The following is a 19277-nucleotide window of genomic DNA, read 5'->3' on the forward strand; positions in this document are numbered from 1 at the left end:
AGACAGGTGCCAGAAGAGAGGAGGCAGACGGAAGAATGACAGGCATCTCTGTGGGAGACCCTCGGAGTTTTAAAAACTCATTCTGTAGCCAGAGGCATTTTTCAGGTGTTTTCCATAGGGCTTTGGAGTCACACAGCGGTGTGTCCGAGTCCAGACTCTGATATTTAGAAAGTATACAATCACAGTCAAGTTTCCTAACTGGAACATCAGTTTCTTTTCATAGCTTATGGGGTAGATTTTGTCGGAAATGGTGAGAATATTTTTAATGTGTCTAGAGATAGTATGAATTCAATGAGTGGTTGTCTTATTATAGTCATTGTCCTAATGGGTTTTAGAATTTGCCTTTGTGCCTGACTGGAAACTACTTCCCTCATCACCTTGCAGGTAGACCTCCTATCAGTCCTTGAAGAGCCTGGTTGGAATATCAACTCTTTTCACACTTTCTGTGGTTCAGTTTTGCACTTTCTTGTATCAATGGCTTCAAGGTTTTTGTCTCTGTAACTTGGATTTCTTGTGGAATAGTGAAAAGTACCAGGAAGACTTGGATTTGAGCTCTGCCAGAGAGGTAGAGAACTCAGAGAAGTAGAAACACTGTGAACGCAATGGAGTAAGGGGTGTGTTATGGGAACAAGAGCTTATACAATTGTGAGGGAAGCCGGGGAAGTTATTTTCCAGAATAAGGAATGGGAAGATCTGAAAAAAGACACTATTAACCCCCCTGAGGTCTTTGGCAAGTGGGTGGGCAAGTTGAAGTCTACAGGGGAAGCTGGGGAGCCAGGCATGGCCAGGTGCAGGAGGGGGACCATAAAAGGAGGCTGGCAGGAAAAAGTCAGTGGAAAGCTGTGGTCTTTGTGTGGCTGCTGCCTTTGTAGGTCCACATTCAGGCTTTTGTGAAGTGTGTGGGGGTACCATTGCTCAGGAGGGGAAGGAATTTGGAAGACCTGAATGTGAAGTGAGGGAGAGCAAGGACATACTAGAACCTTCTGGGACTTGGTACATGTCAACACACAGACTGCAAAGGCCACCAGAGAGGAAGGTGCTATGTTCCTTGGGTGCAGCCTCACTGTTTTCTCAATCTTGCACAAATTCCTCTCCTCACTTGAATACAAGGAAGGGCATCCTGGGAAATGTAGTTCCAGCTAATCAAGTTGACACAGCACAAACCACCACAGTCACTTAGTGGTTATGTGGGTTGTATGGGGCAGTTTACTTAACCTGTCTGATCCTTTCCTTCCCTATTGGTGCATTGATGTAAAAGAGAGAACAGTTATAACCACCTCTGCAGGGTTTTAGAGGATTGAATGAGATAATAATGTAAACAATGCATTACTAAATATAAAGATTATGTATCAGATTGTTGTTATTAGATACATTGATTCATTTAGTTAACATGCATCTACTGTGGGCTGGGAACTATCCTATGCCTGGAATGTATGGCAATGAGTTAAAGAGACAATATCCTTGTTATCATAAAGCTGAATCAGACACCAGTTAGGTATCAAGTGGAGAGCCAGTTGACCGACTGGATTCCAGAGTACAGACCTACATTAAAGTATACATTTGGAAGTTATTACTATTTAGGTAACATTTAAAGATGTGAGTCTGATTTAGCCCACCTAGGGAATGCATGTAAATTTAGAGGAGAAGAGGCCCACAGATTGAGATCTGAGGCACTCCAAAATTTCAGGGTGAAAAAGCAAAAGAGGAACAAGTAATAGCTTGATAAAGAGCAACCAGAAATGCAGAGGAGAAATAACAGACATTGGTGTCCTGGTAGCTAAATGTAGAAAGTTTTTGAGAATGTGAAAGAGATCAACGTTAATGACTGCTGAAAAGCCGTTTGATACGATAACTGACTGTTCACCATTGGTTTAGTAGCATGGAGATAGCAGGATAGAATAGGTTCAGGACAAAATGAAAGGAGAAGACATTCTTGGTGCCAAAGAAGCCAAAAAAAAATAGGGCAGAAATAAGCGGAAAGTGTGTCAAGGGAGATTTTATACATGTCTATACCTACATATAGATAACTTAGGCAAGATAATCTAGATCTAGACCCAGGTATAGATATAGATGTTCTATCTATACGATGGATGGATAGATGGGGTCCCATGCATCTGGGGTGTATTTTGTATCTCATGCATAACATATACAAAGTTGGCTCTATTCTATATGCTAGTTTGTTGGTTGATAAGAATGGTCCATCAGTGCTGAGCACCGGCAGGGCCCCCTTCGTCTAGTGATGCAAAGGAGAAACCTTGCTTCCTTCAGGCAGCTTGCCCTTAAGAGGAAAAGTGGTCAAGCTGAGTGAGCATTCCCAATTATTCTTTCCAAATTTATTAACCCCATTCACGCCAGCTTTCCAGAAGTAGACTGAGCAAAGAGGAAGAGAGAGGGGCTGAAGGGGGAAGAGGTAGGTTCCGGGTGGAACAGAACGTTTAGGAAATGTTAGAGAAAAAAACAAAAATGAAATGACAGTTTTGGCGAAAAACAGCATACTTTCCAGAGCACACAATGGAGAAAGTTGGGGAACTGGGGAAGAGCGGGAGATGGGTCAGACCAGGGTGTGTACAAAGCCGTTTGGGATGGGAACCTTTGCCCTGTAGTACTTCGAACAGAGGTTAGAGAACTGTTTGTTCCTTGGGTGAAACCTGCCTGCCCAGATGGGACTGGGGCAAATGCACTGGGCCACATGGCTCTGGTGACCCAACCAGGGGTCGCTTCTATTCTGTGTGCAGCTAGGATGTTGAGAAGGGGCTGTCTTGGTTATCCTGTCTCTCTCTCCCCCACACCTGGCCCAGCTGAGGAAAGAAAGAAAACTTGATATTTATAGCTTCCCAAATCTGCCCCAGAAAGCCAGAGACACAAGTTTCTTTACTATAATTGGGGCGACAGTGATTTTGCTTCTTCATGTCGTTCCAACCTTTACAGCGGAATTAATGCCATCGACTTGGAGGAATAATTCTGGGGGATCAGCACCCCAGGGCCTCTCGGAAACCTGCGAGCAGGTAGGAGCAGGGGCGGAGAGGTGGGTCCTCTGAGCACCTCCCTTGCAAGAAGGCGGCGCGCACGGGGGATGGGTGGCCCTTCGGTTTCACAGGTGGCGAGGCTTCCAGCTCGAGTGGGCAGCCTCCAAATCGCTTCCCATTGCTCAAACTTAGGACGAAGCCGAGAAAGCCGCAGGCGGCGGGCCGCAGGGCTCCATCGGTCCTGGCCATTTTCTCGCCTCCCAGGACTCGCCGGCATCTCGCCCCGCCGTCAGTTAAGCACAGCGATAATCAATCATCCGCTGCCCTCGCACTGTCAGCGGAGTCAGCAGGCACGTGATGAAACGCGCCGGCTGCGCGGGACTCCATCCAGCCCTGCATCCCTCCATCCGCGCGCCCGCCCGCCCTGCCCTTCCGGCTGCCGCTCGCCGCTCTGCGCGGGCCCCCAGGCCGCCCGCGGCGCCCGCACCGGCGACCGCGCGGGCTGTGCGCCCGCGGGGCCGGGGCGCGAGGGCGGGCGGCGGGGCGGCCTCGGGGCGCCCGCGCCTCCGGCCGCCCGGCCCACGTGACCGCCCCTCCTCCCGCCTCCCAGTCGCGCGCACGGGCCGGCGCCTCGCCTGCGGCGCGCGCTCGGCTGGTCCCCGCGCCCGGGAGCAGAGGCGGCGGCGGGAGCGGGCCAGCCAGGCGGCGGGGAGGGGGGGGGGAGCGGGCGCGAGCGGCGGGCTGCCGGGGCGGCCTGTGCACGGCGGCGGCGACGGCGGTGGCCTGAGCCGCGCGGTTCCGCATCCGCCGAGTGTGATGAGGCTGCCCTGCGTCGGGGCTCCGCTCGCCGCCAGCTGACAGCGCCGGCACCCAGCCCGCCCGCGAGGGCTGACGCCGCGGGGCCGTGACCTTGGCCGAGGAGGTAAATAGGGGAGGTGGGAGGGGAGGAGGCGGCGCCTCCCCGCGCGCCCCGCACCCACCCTCGCTCGGCGCCCCGCCGCGCGGCCGCCCCGGGAGCCCCGCGCCCCTGCCGGGCTGCGGGCGCCGCGCTCGCCCAGGTCCGCGGTGCTGAAACTGCTGCCATTTGTGGCGCCCGGGGAGCCAGGCGGCGGGAGCTGGGTCTCGCCGCTCTCCTCCGCTCGGGCTGGTTGCTCTGAGGCTCCTGCAGCCGGGCTGCCACGCGCGGGGACCCAGGTAATGGCCCGAGGGGTTGACTCCCACCCGGTCCCGTGTTCGGGACGGATTCTGGTGGCTTTTCGCACAGACCGGGCACGGTTCTCTCCTGACTTCCGAAGTGCAGTGGAGGGGAGGGAGCGGGTGGCGGGCAGTGCCGGGCAGGTGCAAGTGGGCGAAGCTCCCCGGCTCCCAGAGGGAGACCCGGGGAATGAAGAGCGAGAACGGCACGCGGACTGGGCCTGTGCGATGCGCTGCCTGCGGGGAAACTGGCCGGATACCTGGGCGCGCGTGTGCCGCCGCAGGGTAGTGCCTTTCCGCCCTTTTGGGAAAACATCATCAAGTCGCTATGCAAGTACTGGGGACCAGAGAACTCTCCTAGCGCGGAAACGGTAACCGTGGGTTTTTTAGGTGAGCCGCAAACACTTTTGAAAACGAGCATCCAGAAGATCAGGTCACTTAAAACCACAGCCCAATGGCTATTCTAACTGAAAGACTGTCATTTCTCACAAATCCCTGGGGGTACAGTAGGTGTATTTTCAATTTTTAAAAATCTGTTTCTGTGCCGCTTCCTCCAGCCAGCCTCTCGGCAAGTGTGCCCGGTGTGGGAGCTGTGGATTATGAAGACGATTCAAGTCAACCCCCTGAGCACCACCACTCACATCTCACTGAAGTCTCTCTAACCCTCTGCAGGGCAGACGGATCGTTCCAGTGCCTGAGAGCTGACCAAGTGTGGGGTGACATGGCCCAGGGGAATAATTACGGGCAGACCAGCAACGGGGTGGCGGATGAATCACCCAACATGCTGGTGTACAGAAAGGTAAGGCTTTCTTCACTTTCTTGAACAAAGGGAAACTTTTGTCTTCCTTGATTTTGTTTTCTCCCCGGAATATATACTAACTTTGTGGCCTCAGACTTCCCGAATCACGAAGTACTGCACACTGTACTTGAAGATGGTCTGAGATTCTCAAGTGGGTAGGGACGCAGTGAAGTGAATGAGGCTGGCTGTACTCCTCCCTCAGCTTCCCTGCCGACTTCACGCAGATTAACCTGCCATCAGCAGCAGTACCCGCAAGTTTGGGCATCACATACTTTGTTACACCTGTGATTTTGTAGCATCCGTAATAGTTTTCAGAAGCTTTTTCATATACTTCCCTAAGCATTTGAGTTATAAGGATTGTATAAAGGTATCGCATTTTAGAGATGAAAAGACCACTTTGCAGTTCAGCAAAGAGTTAATGTGCCTATGAATCTATGGTTGGTGTTAACAGTTTACTTGCGACTAAACTTTTTCTGTGTGTGTGTGTGTGTGTGTTTTTTTTGGTTTGTTTTTTGTCTTAGCCTAAATTATTTTTTACTTTGGGTTATTTTTATGGTTTTGTTTATGGGTATTTATGTTCCAGTGCCATATGAATCCTACATAAACGTTTACGGTTGCTTTTTTTTTTTTCTTGCCACCAACTGATCTGATAGCTTTATACATTTTATTGCAGCTATCAGCAACAAACTTCTAGACACTGAGCCACCATAATAAAGATGCATTTGAATATTGTGTGTGCTTTAGAGTGGTTGCTTAGGTAACTTCATTCTGGTCATAATCAACAATAGTCCTAAAATTAAGGAAGCAATATTCTTTATTTAACTTCTGTGCCAATCGTTTCAATTGCATTTTATGCTGGGATTATTTTTCCTTAGCATATTACCTGTAGCGCTTATGGGGCAAGATTTCTTCAGTTAACATTAGCAATAACGAAAAGGAAGTCATACCTTGGAATCAAGAAAATTGTTAAAGGTTTTAATTAGCATGAGCCCATTGAAGAGTCCAGGATGAGTTTGTGTATGTTCTTTCATGAATAAAGCTGAAAAGCTGTCTGCTATCTTGACCTGTGATAAATCTAACCTCTTCTATGTGGGCCCAAATCACCGAGAGATGGTGATGAGTATGTGTTTGAGGCAATATTGGTATTGCTTTCATGTGAAGGTGAATGGACATCCTGATGCAATGTTAGTTGTTTTTCTCTTTAGCCATACAAACAGTATTGTATTGTGTACCTGTGAATGCAGTTTTTTTGTGTCTGGGACAACACAGTATGATAGGAAATAAAAATTGGAGATTAGTTGCTTATTTTAGACCTAAAGCATCCCAACTGGATAATCAAGAACATAATCCACTTGAGCCTAAATTATTATGATTGTATTGCTACATCGATCGAAATAACTGGATATTTGCCCATTCTAAATAGAATTCGTTCTGAGAAGAGCTGTTTGGAGGGCAGTTATGTGTTTTTAAGTAAGTTACGATATTTTTATTGTTTGGTATGCTTTGAATATTAAAATATGCAAGAGATGAGAAATCGTAAGTTCTATCTTATAGGCATGTGCATGTGGAAAGCTGGATTTTTGGATGGAAAATTACAGTAGTTAGCTACTCTTGTTTGGTCAAACACTGTATTCTTTTTCTGGTTCCTTATGGAAGGTTAGGGTCACATTGATCAGACACCTAATGCTTATCTTGATTAGAAATAAACTTACTATGACATGAATCTGTGTGTCTCATTTAGTCAATTATTATGAGAATAAATGAAAATATGAGGCTAGGAGTTTTAGAAATAGTTATTAGATTATTTAGGGTACCTGAGCTTCTTAGTGCTAATTTTGAATTTGCTCTGTAAGTTGTTGTGTGACACCAAATTGCTGCTAGGGCTACTAGTAAGTTAACAGACTATGTCTTCAGGGAAAGAGTATAATGCCTCATTGTTTTCAACATTATCATTTTGTTGGTTAAGCTTGGAAATGCTTGTATTACTTATTTTTCCCTCCTTTTATTACTGTGTTTCGTATTAATGACACAATTTATTTTTAGAAACTATTTCTCTGCTAAATCATTTTCAGAAAAAAAAATAACTCAGTTCAGTAAATTGTGCTCATAATGCTTGATTATGGATTGCCTATCTCTGCTTTTATTCTCCAAGCACACATATTTTGTATTTGTGATATAAAGAATAATGTATAAATACCAGATAATTTATATAACAAGACACACATCAAAATGGCCCATGTCTGTTTGGAGACATACAACCCTGACGTCATGGTTTCATGTGACCGTTTTACCCCTGTTTCTTGCACCTTATTTATATTTACATTTTCAGTAGAGGCTAGATTTTAATGTGAAGAACAGCAAAGTAGTTGGAGAGACGCATAGGACTGGTATCTGTTACGAGGATGTTTCATCGCTACCTGCTTAAAGGAAGAAGCACTGGGTTACAAACGCGTAACAATCAAGAAGTCAATCACAGGTTTCGAAAAGAACTTGGGTACCATGGCACATTGCTCAGTAGCAGCGGAGAGAGTGGATAAATTGCTGTTTTTGTCCTCTCATGCCAGTTTTCCACTTCTGCTTCATTGTTGAAACATAGTTCTTGGCAATAGGTTTTGAGCTAGACACATTCACCGGTGTTCTCACTGTTTCCCCTCCCCCACAGGCCACCTCTTGTTTATCCAGGATTGTGGTGATTCACACACACTAAAGACACGTATGTGCGGTTTCCGTTTTATCTGGGTAGGCTATGAATGACACGTCGTAACACATTCCCGTGAGAGAGGGGAACAGTGAATGGTTAGCAAAGTGGGATGCACAGACAAGAGCTGGGATGCATGCGTTTCTCGTGTCCGTCAGATGTGTCTCTCTCTTGTGATTACTCTCATCCAGATTATAGGAGTTCCTCCAAATGACGGGAGAATTCTAAAGGTCTCTTTCCATGGAGGATTCCGTAGTGACGTTATGGAAAAATATACAGTGTGTAGAAGGATGATGCTCCAGGCAGAGTGAGCGCTGCTGTGGTGCAGGCTATGGACAATCGTGGTGCTGCCTCACGGTCAGGGTTGGGACCTGCAGGTCAGCCTGGGATGTCTGTGAGCAGCTTTTTGGTTTCATGTGAGGCATCTCAGGTGGAAGGATGGGGTAAAATACGTAAAGGGTATTAAGAGATACAAACTTCCAATTGTAAATAAGTCACAGGGATGAAAACTACAGCATAGGGAATATGGTTAATATTGTAATGATGTTGTATGGTGACAGATGGTGACGACAGTAGGGTGGTGAGCAATGAGTAATGTATAGAGTAATGGATTAGGGTGTTGTACATCTGAAACTAATATAACATTGCACTTCACTAAAAGAATTTTAAAAAGAAAGGGTCTCTGTAGGCTTCATTTGATGTCAAGTACATTTTAAACATCCATATGGACACAGTATATGCCTTACCAGTTTTTCAACTCACAACGCTGTTTTTTCATAAGCAAGTGATTAAGTTAGAGTCGTTACGCCATTTTATGTATTTGAGAACACTTTATTTGAAAGCTCATAAGATGTGAGTCTCGGCCACATTTAATTTTCGGGCTTTCTAGGCTCCATCCGGGCAGGCCTTAACTAAGATTGGAATGAGAAATAACCCACTTTCTTAAGAAGAGACCCACTGAGTTCCAGCTTGCCTTGGGTTTGGGAGGTTTCTTGAGACATTGGTAGAGGTGCTAGCCTAGAACGCAGTTTTGGCTTTGGTTGATGAGGCCCAACCACTGCTGCCTTCTCGCTCTGTTCCACAGGGCAGAATCCTTGTTCTGGACGCAGCACTGGCTGTGCAGGACGGTCAAGCTAGAACCCAGGGGGCAGGGACACACATTCCAAATCCGGTGTCTGGCCAGCATGCTGCCCACTAGACAGGATACATCACGTTTTGTCCAGCAGCTGACATTCCTGCATTTGAAAAACAAAATATCTAGGGCACCTTGGGGCCAGTATTTCAAATGGTCTGGAATGCCGGCCTCTCACCAGCAGAACTGCTCACAATGACCAATAATTTTGCTATTACTGCAGCAGCTATTTATGCTTCAATGGCCAGAAAAGAAAATCAAAATATTTTCCTCATTCACTACCTTGGTGGGATGAATGTGTTTTTGGATGGAGCAAACCTGTGCCCTCACCTTACCTCACCTGCCCTCTCCTCTGTCCTTTGCCCTCACCTCACCTCACCCGTCCTTTCCTCTGTCCTGTGTCCTCACCTCACCTCACCTCACCTCACCTCACCTGCCCTCTCCTCTGTCCTGTGCCCTCACCTCACCTGTCCTCTCCTCTGTCCTGTGTTCCTCTCCTCTCTTCATCTCCCATGTGCTCACTCTCCTTCCAGTTGCTTTTTCCTTTTAATTTCTTCTTTTAAAGACAGACCTAGGGGCGCCTGGGTGGCTCAGTCGGTTAAGCATCCGACTTCGGCTCAGGTCACGATCTCGCGGTCTGTGAGTTTGAGCCCTGCGTCAGGCTCTGGGCTGATGGCTCAGAGCCTGGAGCCTGCTTCCGATTCTGTGTCTCCCTCTCTCTCTGCCCCTCTCCCGTTCATGCTCTGTTTCTCTCTGTCCCAAAAATAAATAAACGTTAAAAAAAAAATTAAAAAAAAAATAAAAATAAAGACAGACCTAAATGTGAAGGTAAGTTTTCCCTGAGATGATGCTCAGTTTCGTTGTAAAAGATAAAATGATGTCTTTTGGAGAAGAGAGCAGATTCCAGTCTGGTTTGGGTGCGTGTTACGCACATGCTCTTGAAAGGGTGCTTTTAAACTTGTGTGCCATGGGGTCCAATATGTTGCTGTGTATGTGGTGTGGCAAAAGCTTAGTCTTTAAGGACCGACTGCTCTGTTCTTGAAGAGCAAGAGGGGCCCACTGGCCCTTCCTACAGAAAGATGCAGTGGGAGATGTCAGCCCCATAGGACGATCGCCCATGCTGATTGGCTTGACCTAGACTTGCCTTTGGAAGCTGTTTGTGAAGTCTCTCTGTCTGTTTCATAAGAGTACAGGTACCCATAAGAAAGGGGAAGGACTTGCTTCTTCTTTGGGAGGAATTGAGCCACAGACAGTTACTAGTCTGTTAGTGGCGAGTTAGCTGACATTTTCTGTATTAACTCAGTGCATTTGTCTCTTTAGGATTGTCCAATCTGGTTAACCTTGAGGGTGTCAATATCCACCCCCCCCTCCTTGAACTCCATTATCAAAAATAATTTTTGACATTTTTTAAATGTTTATTTTTGAGAGAGAGAGAGCGAGAGTGCAGGGGAGGGCAGAGAGAGAGGGAGACAGAGGATCTGAAGCAGGCTCCATGTAGACAGAGCCTGATGTGGGGTTTGAACTCCCTAACTGTGAGATCGTGACCTGAGCCGAAGTCAGGTACTTAATGGACTGACCCAGGCGCCCCAACTGTTGACTTTTTTGAACCTTACTTGTCTTGGTCTTTCTGGGTTTAGGGTGCTGATGAAGTATACTTATAAGTGATAAGAGAAAGGCCCGTGAGAAAAGGAAGGAGTGCTTGCAAATAGGTAATCAGAAAAGGTCTGAGCCTTTACACCTTCAGATTTCTAAATTAGGGGTGTCGATGGGAGGCAGGGAGCAGGAGAAACGTCTTGCCATTGCTCAAAAATTCTGAGATGGACTGTCTTCTAGAATTAGATTACTTGAAAGCTCCTTTCTGGACTAAGGGATATTGTCTACTATAAATATGAATTTAATCTGTCTGAATCAAATGCAGACCTGTTTTCCCCTCAGTAACATAAATACTGACATGTGCCCTGAGATAGAATAGAACCGTCATCTATGATATTTTTTGCTGAGAAGTGGACATGTTATGAGTAATAATTCAATGATGGATTTTGGATAATCATTAACCTGAGCTCAGAGCCGGAAAGCCTTCCACGGTTGGGCTTTTCCCGCACCAGTTGTTGCTTGTCAGTGCCATTTGTGAGATTAAGATAAGGATTTGTGGCCTGAATTTTATTTCCTTTATTTCCCACCTCCAGCCTCCGTGAATCTAATTGATCAGGGGAGAGTGCAGATGTAGGAAAGAGAAGCTATCTAGGGATTTTATTGCCTTCTAATAGCCTTTGTGGTTCTACTGAGTGATGGAAAGCAGGGTATTTTTAGGTGGTATTGGTGATGGAATGCGATCACTGCAGAGAATACGGAAATGTTTTGGATTTGGATAGTTTAGTGATATATGAAATGTTAAGTCTCCTTGAAAACAGAATTGTGGAAAACAAGCTCTTGCTCCTCCCCTTCATAGCAGTGAAACGGAGGTATTGGAAGGTCAGGGTGACAGGGACTTCTGTGTTACAAAATACCAATCTAATTATAAAATAATTGTAAATGATAAAGTGGGTACCCGGTTCCTTAGGGAAAACAAGGCCCACTTCTTTCTGCCATTTGCCCAAGGCAATATGAAAATTTAACTTACCCTCTTTTCCCTTTGTCTTGTGTCTAATTCAATTAACAAAGGTCTCAGGACATTGGAGCTCTAACAGACAAGTCATGAACTTGGTTCCAGTTTCATTAAAATTGCCACCTGGTCCAGGCTGGGGTATTTTGGCTGAGGAGCCCATTCAGAGAGAAGAAGTTGCTCTTCCGTTTACTGAAAAAATAGGAAAATGGCAGCTTTGTGACATTAGCTGGGTTCTTAAGAGTAAGGCTGGGAGCCTTCTTATTTGACATCCGTCCTTGTGATTGGCAAGTAAACTTTTTCTTCAGGAGCCAGTGTGAAGTGGAAGAAACATGTGCCCTGCAGTTGGGTGGTCTTGTTTTATTTTAATCTTTTAATGTTTATTCATTTTTGAGAGAGAGAGACAGAGAGACAGAGACAGAGAGACAGACAGACACACAGCATGAGCAGGGAAGGGCCAGAGGGATGGAGACACAGAATCTAAAGCAGGCTCCAGGCTCCAAGCTCTCAGCACAGAGGCTGACACGGGGCTCGAACCCACAGACTGTGAGATCAGGACCTGAGCTGAAGACGGATGCTTAACCGACTGAGCCCCCCAGGTGTCCGGGTCGTCTTGGTTTTAAATCTCGGCTCTGCCACTGTTGACCTGTCTGGTTGTGGGTTAGCAACGGACTACTTTCACTTTGGTTTCCTTATCTGTAAAGTAATGAAAACCAAAAATGTTTCCTTCGTAGAGCTGTTTGATGGCAAAATGAGTTACTTAGGGATGTGTCTTGTATAGAACCTAACATATATTAGATCTTCAATAAGTGTCTGTAACAGTAATAGTAATTATTATTATTTTCCTATTCCTGTTTATTTAAGGAAACACCTTGTATGTGCCGTGGGGTCTACTATGTTGTTAAATTTTTTGAAGGGAAAAAAGGTGAACATTTTCATGTCTTCCTGATAGTTAGCGAGGCAGATTCTGTGAGATACTTTGGTAATACCATTTTCATGACTCTCACAATGTCCTTTCTTATATTCTTTATCCCTATGTAGCTAGCTTTTACTCTTTTTTTAAAGTTACTAGCTTCTTTTTAATAAGCTCTTTGAAGTGGTATCTTATATATCTTTGAAGTCTGCACAGTTCCTTGAATATTATGTAAAGTAAATAAAGCTTTTGAATCCAGGAATTTTGGAAATGAAAGGGAACCTAGAATGGATCTACCTTTTCACTTTGCAGATGACGAAATTTAGGATTAGAGAAGTTACGCAATTTGTCTGCAGTCACAAAGCTTGAATTCGAGTCTTTATTTTTCTTTCTGTGTCTCTCTCCATCTTTTAAAATAACTGCAATAAGTCTCCGTGTTTGTAATTCAGTATCAGTAGGTAATCAGCATCCTGGTTACTCCATGGCATCCTTGGATGCCTAGTCACTCACAAGAGATAGGTTACTAGATTCCTTTTTCCCTTCTACTGCACTCCAGCCTTTGGAGCCTCAGGAATGGTAAGATTGGGAACTTGGTCTGTCCTACTCTGAGAGTAGTTCTGTTCTTGATTTGATGCTGGCTGGAAGGCCTAGGCAGATGAAAACACAGAACGTGGTGCTCTGTGGAGCATCTGTTGGAGCATCCAACTGTCCAGTGGAACTTCTTACCATGGTGGAAATAATCTGTATGTGGATTGTTTAATATGGTAGCCACTACCCACACGGAGCAACTGAACACTTGAAACGTGGCTGGTGTTACCCAAGACCTGGATTTTAAATTATACTTAATTTTAAGTAATTTAAATTTAAATAGCTCCTGTGGCTAGTGACTATTGTATTTGACAGTGCTTAAGGAGTGAAGACCTTTGGGAAAACAGCATCAAACCCAAGAGAAGAGATAAAGAATATGCTATACCTAGTCTGACACTAGGCACACAGTGCTTGCAACAAATTGGGGGCTCAACAAATGATTTTTTTAAAAGAACGAAATAGAAGTGAAGTTTTGAAGGAAGACCCTGGCCTGATAAGGTGATGGTACATATTATGATAAATGATATCAAATGACTACTCTGTTTGCTTGCTTGCTTGCTTGTTTGTTTGTTTGTTTGTTTATTTATTTATTTATTTATTTATTGTCTCATCCTGTGGAAACTTTCAGCATCTGGAGAGGGTGGCTCTCCTGAGGTGAGATGATAGTGATTATGGGACCAGAGCCTATTGACACCATCCAGGAAGGGCACTTGTAGGTACTCAGATGACTTGATGTCAAAGGCACTTCAGCTAATCTCCCATCTTGTGGCATCTCAGGGATGCGTTGTAGCCTTTCCAGTTCCTAACAGGACTGAGAAAAAACCAGAGGCTTTCAGGTAAAAGGGATTTACAGTGGTTGGAATCCTTGTTGAGAATTTAAAGTTGGGGTATAAGGAATCCATATTTTTAAAGCTCACTTCTCTTTCTTATCTCAGAAAGTTGAAAGGGTGGTGGAAAGCCGTGGGAAGTGGCAGTGATGGAGGGGCAGGGTCTCCCCACCCGAAGGGCTGTGTTGTGGATTCTTGTACCACCCTTCACGAGCCACGTGAGCTTGGGCACATTTCTTACCTTCTCTGAATTTCATTTCCCTCATAAAATTAACAGAGACTGCTTCACAGAATCTTTGAGAAGATGAAATGAAATATAAGTGGAAATTCTTGACTGAGAGTGATTGACAAATAAGACTTGTAGCCTTTTTTTCTGGGGGGGGGGGGGATTGAGGAAATTACCGAGACTCCTTGAAAGAATAAACTTTACAGTAGGCTTCCTAATAAGTCTTTTCCAGCTTGCCAAGTGTCCCGTGGCTGTAGGTCATTTAGAAGCTCAGTTGACATGATTTCCTCTGTTTGGTCATTGCTGGAAGATGTCAAAAACAGTTTAAATCTGCATAACCTTCTTTGGCCACAAAGCTTTTGAATGTCAAGCTAAACTGGTTCCAGTAGATACTTTTTCTCTTGTATAAAAATCTAGGGAGATTTTCACTCCTATTTAAGATGATATATCCCAAACATTTTGAAGAAAACTAAGCACCACATAGAAAGAACACATTGTTACCAACCTTGTTTTTCTCACTGAACTTTGCTAGGTGCATTTCCTCTGGAAGTTAATGCCATTTGTCACTTGCTCTGTCTTCTACTTAGTATTTTGTTTTGACTTTTGATTTGTCACTAATTAGAATAGTTGCCATTTATTGAGTGTTTACCCTACTTCTTTACATATATTACCCATTTTCCTTAAAATAATGTTGCATATTGGTTATTAGAATCCTGTTTTTCTGGTACAACAGCTGAAACTGACCCCTGCAGACTGAGTGACTGCCCAGGATTGCTCAGGGATTAGAAGCAGAGCCAAGGTAGAGACATCTATCTTTCATTGCTGTGTTCCCAGCACTTAGAAAAATGGCACGTAGTAGGTGTCCCAAATATTGATTGCATAAATGCACAAATGAGTGAAGGAACGAATGAATGAATGAATGCTTGCTCCAAACACCTTACTCTCCTCTTCACCGTGTTGCTTCCAATTAAATTAGTGAACACTCATGACACTCAGAATTCAGTTCCTCTCACTACACATACATTGAGCCTTGGCTATGTTTAAGCACCATGGTAGCACCAGGGATGGACTTGTAGACAAGGCAGACAGCATCTGAGCCCTGACTGAGCTTATTTCATGGGGGCAAAGACAGATGTCAAGCAACTCATCATAGGATGATTATTAACACAAAAGGGGAAGAAATGGGCGATGTGAAAGTTTACTTGTTTTGGGTCATCTTGTTTTCTAAAATAAATTTTATGTTGATCTGTATCTTCTTGTTGCAGTTCTGTGCCCAAGGTCTTACAGCCTCTGATGCTAAATTGAGCTAAGCTAATGTTTAAAATCCTCAGGGCTTTACTGAGACAACTGAGGCAAAGGTGTTGGTCTTACCCCTTAGAAAACGAAATGTCTCCCTCCATAGGTTCTCAATCAGGCATCATCAGTTCTGGCCACTCAGGATCGATGAGGCCATCCTTAGCTACCAAGAAAGGGAAAGAGACTCTTGTCATTAGAGAAAGGTGCTTGTTAAATTGAAGGCTTTGCAGTCAGACGCCTAGGTTAAAGCTGACATAATACCTGTGAACTTGAATCAAATTACTTTGCTTTTTTGTTTTTGTTTTTTGTTTGTTTGTTTTTGTTTTTTTTAAATGTTTTATTTATTTTTGACAGAGAGAGAGACAGAGCATGAGCGGGGGAGGGGCAGAGAGAGAGGGAGACACAGAATCCGAAGCAGGCTCCAGGCTCTGGGCCATCAACAGAGAGCCCGATGTGGGGCTCGAACTCACAGACCGTGAGATCATGACCTGAGCCGAAGTCGGATGCTCAACCGACTGAGCCACCCAGGCGCCCCTACTTTGCTTTTTTGAGTTGCAGTTTCCTCATCTGTAAAATGGGGATAATAATAGGTTATTGTGAGGATTACAAAAATAGTGTATGTAAAGTCTAGATAAGTAGGAAACATTCAATATATTTTAACTGTTACTTACAAAAGCCCAAAGAATAGGAACTGGGTTTCTCTATCAAAGCAAGTGGTAATGTCTAAGGAGCACTTCCCTTTGAAAATGTTCTTTCTTACGCATGTTGTAGAATTTGCTGCTCTTTAGTGGCTCTTAATAATTTTGTTTAAAACTGTTTCATATAATAAGTGTACAATAAAAAGTGACTAAAACTGTTGAGTTATGGCACAATTGAAACAAATACAGCTATAAAAAAATGATATAAAGGACCTTCATGTGTCCATAGCATTGCGTCAGTGGTTATTAACCATAGGTGAATCTTGTTTCGCTTGTACTTCCCCACTTATGCTATCCCCCAGTTGATTATTTTGAGGCAAATCTGAGAAAAAAATATCTTTTAAGATCTAAATTCCTTCATATATGCGTAGACTGCTAGATTACTTTTAAGGAAAAGTAAATGAAATGATAATTATTTTTTTATCATCTTGAGTCCTTAGTGTAATGGTACATCCTACTTAATGAGTTTTTTATTTTTTAAATATTTGCTCAAATTGGGGTGCCTGGGTGGCTCAGTTGGTTGAGCATCCAACGCTTTGTTCCAGCTCAGGTCATGATCTCATGGTTTGTGAGTTTAAGCCCTGCCTCAGGCTCTGTACTGACCGTGTTGGACCTGCTTGGGATTCTCTCTTTCTCTGCCCCTCCCTCTCTTGTGTCTCTCTGTCTCTCTCAAAATAAATAAATAAACTTAATAAAATAAATATTTTCTCAAATGGGTCTATCATTTTTTCTTTTAAAATTTTTAATTGAGATAATATGTACATAACATAAAATTTATCATTTTAACCATTTTTAAGTGTACAGGTCAGAGGCACTAAGTATATTTACATTGTTGTACAACCATCACCACTGTCCATCTCCAGAACTCTTTCATCTTGCAAAACTGAAACTTGTACCCATTAAACACCAGTTCCCTGTTCTTCTCTCCCAGTCCTGACAACCACCTTGCTACTTTATAAATGTAATTGCTGATATAAATGGAATCATAGTGTATTTGTCCTTTTGTGACTGTCTTATTTCACTAAGTTCAATGTCCTCAGGGTTCATCCATGTTGTGGTATGTGCCAGAAATTTCTAAGGCTGAATAATACTCCATTGGATGGGTATGTCTCATATTTTGTTTATCCATCATCTATGGATGAGCACTTGGGTTCCTTCCACCTTTGGCTGTTATTCACAGAATAATGCTGGAATAAACATGAGTGTACAAATATCTATTTGAGTCCCTGCTTTCAAGTCCTAGAATTGGAATTGCTTGATCATATGGTAATTGTGTTTTTAATTCTTTTGAGGAACCACCATACCATTTTCCATAGTGGCTGAACCATTTTACATTCCCCACAGCAGTACACAACGGATACAAGTTCTCTGTATCCTTACCAACACTTGTTCTCTTTGATAATAGTCATCCTAACGGGTATGAGGTAGTATCTTATTGTGGTTTTTATTTGCATTTCCATAATGATTGAGCATCTTTTCATGTACTTGTTGGGCATTTTCATGTCTTCTTTGGAGAATCTGTGAGCTTTCAAATACAGATTAGACTGTCCTCAGGAATGGTTTTGACCTATGAACTGTATGACCGTGTAGATTTCTGTCTAACCAAAATTCTGTTATTTTTGTTTGAACTTCTGAGCTAGCTTTTTAGAAAATTTTTAATTTTTTTTTTTTTTTGAGTGGAAGAGAGAGAGAGAATGTGAGAGGGGGAGAGCAGAGAGAGAGGGAGACACAGAATTGGAAGCAGGCTCCAGGCTCTGAGCTGTCAGCACAGAGCCCAATGTGGGACTTGAACTCACGAGCCATGAGCTCATGACCTGAGCCAAAGTGACATTCTGAGCTAGCTTTTTTATTAAAAAAGGACTTTAAAGTCCTTTGTTCTGTCATTAATTTCCAGGTTTTTAGTTAAGAGTGTAACCTCCATATTTGACTCTTTTGGGTGATGGTAGTGATGAAGCTTAATGAATAAAAAAACTTAAATAATAGCACATTTAAAAATAAATTCAGTTTTATTTGTTTTGGATCTATGAAATAATTGCCTTTGGGGGTATTATGATGAGGCAAGAAGTCTTACATCTCTTAGAGAATCTTATACATGCTTTAAAGAATATCACAGACCCTCTCAAAATTATAACATTCATTGTCTTTCTTTGGCTTTTATATAGTCTCCCCACACTTTTATTCCCAATGCATTTAAGTTTGGATAATAATAGTGAATACAGCATTTAGGAATTTTAGCATTTAGAGCACTTCAGCTCTATCCTGAAGACAGATGTATTCATGATTATAACCAGAAAAAATAATTTCAAATTAATCTCTCCTTCCATCTTAAATCTTGGCCTTATGCAGTTATTTATTTATGTATCTTAGAACACTTAATTTGAAGATGCCTTAGTATTAAGTCTCAGTACAGGTCATTTGGGCTGGGTGTTTTAATGGCTTGAAGCTAAAGCAGTTTATCTGTAGGAGGTGAGTTCTGACTCTTCCTGATAACTAGCATTATATTACATATGGCCTTAAATACTAAAAATACTGTGAAAACTCAGTGGTATTCTTACTCTGAGAACTGATTAGAAGCTAATCAACTTATCTGTACATATTGATCTGTTTGATTCAAAGCTCATTGTCGCTGTATAGAACTGTGGTAAACCTCTCTGTCCTGGACATTTCTGGAGTAATAGCACTCTGCATTTACATGGAGGCACATGGCCACTGGAGTGAAGATCACATTTCCTAGGCTTCCAAGACCTGGTGGGCATGGGATGCTTTCTGTGATGCTTTCTGGCCAGTGAAATGTAAGCAGAAGAGGTTTGTGTAGTATCTGGGACATGCCCTTTAAAAAAAGGATATATCTTTCTTTCTTCCTTTTCTCATTCTTGCTGGCTGGAATCAGGTCATCCTGGTGTGAAGTGGAAGGTGAGAGACCTGGATGGCAGACCAACAAAAGGGAGTGAACCTGGGTCCCTGACCACTGACCTGGCTTGCCTACGTAAACTTCCATGTTAAAGGAAAATTAACTTATGTCGTCTATTTTTTTAAGATTTTATTAAAAAAAATTTTTTTTTAACGTTTATTTATTTTTGAGACAGAGAGAGACAGAGCATGAATGGGGGAGGGTCTGAGAGAGGGAGACACAGAATCTGAAACAGGCTCCAGGCTCTGAGCCGTCAGCACAGAGCCCGAAGCAGGGCTCGAACTCACGGACCGCAAGATCCTGACCTGAGCGGAAGTCGGCCGCTTAACCGACTGAGCCACCCAGACGCCCCAAGATTTTATTTTTTTAAAGCGCTCTTAGGTTTACAACAAAATGGAGAGGAAGGTAGAGAGATTTCCCATATACC

At 43.6% G+C, this 19277-nt stretch overlaps 1 protein-coding gene across 8 annotated transcripts in view; it reads left to right on the forward strand.

The window, feature by feature from the left end:
- The first annotated feature begins 3741 nt into the window (after nucleotides 1-3741).
- Nucleotides 3742-19277, forward strand: part of RGS7 (regulator of G protein signaling 7) — a 516676-nt gene continuing 501140 nt past the window's right edge. For 2 of the 8 annotated variants that reach the window (XM_023247632.2, XM_023247635.2), the window contains exons 1-2: nucleotides 3744-3888; nucleotides 4833-4959. In XM_023247632.2, coding sequence (XP_023103400.1) covers nucleotides 4882-4959 — 78 coding nt within the window. In that variant the 5' untranslated portion in view covers nucleotides 3744-3888; nucleotides 4833-4881. Of the gene's footprint in view, nucleotides 3889-4007; nucleotides 4161-4813; nucleotides 4960-19277 lie in introns of those variants that run through there. The other 6 variants (XM_023247636.2, XM_023247638.2, XM_023247637.2 and 3 more) reach the window with 5 other exon arrangements.

Source organism: Felis catus, chromosome F1 (genome assembly GCF_018350175.1).
Source record: "Felis catus isolate Fca126 chromosome F1, F.catus_Fca126_mat1.0, whole genome shotgun sequence".
NCBI lineage: Eukaryota > Metazoa > Chordata > Mammalia > Carnivora > Felidae > Felis > Felis catus.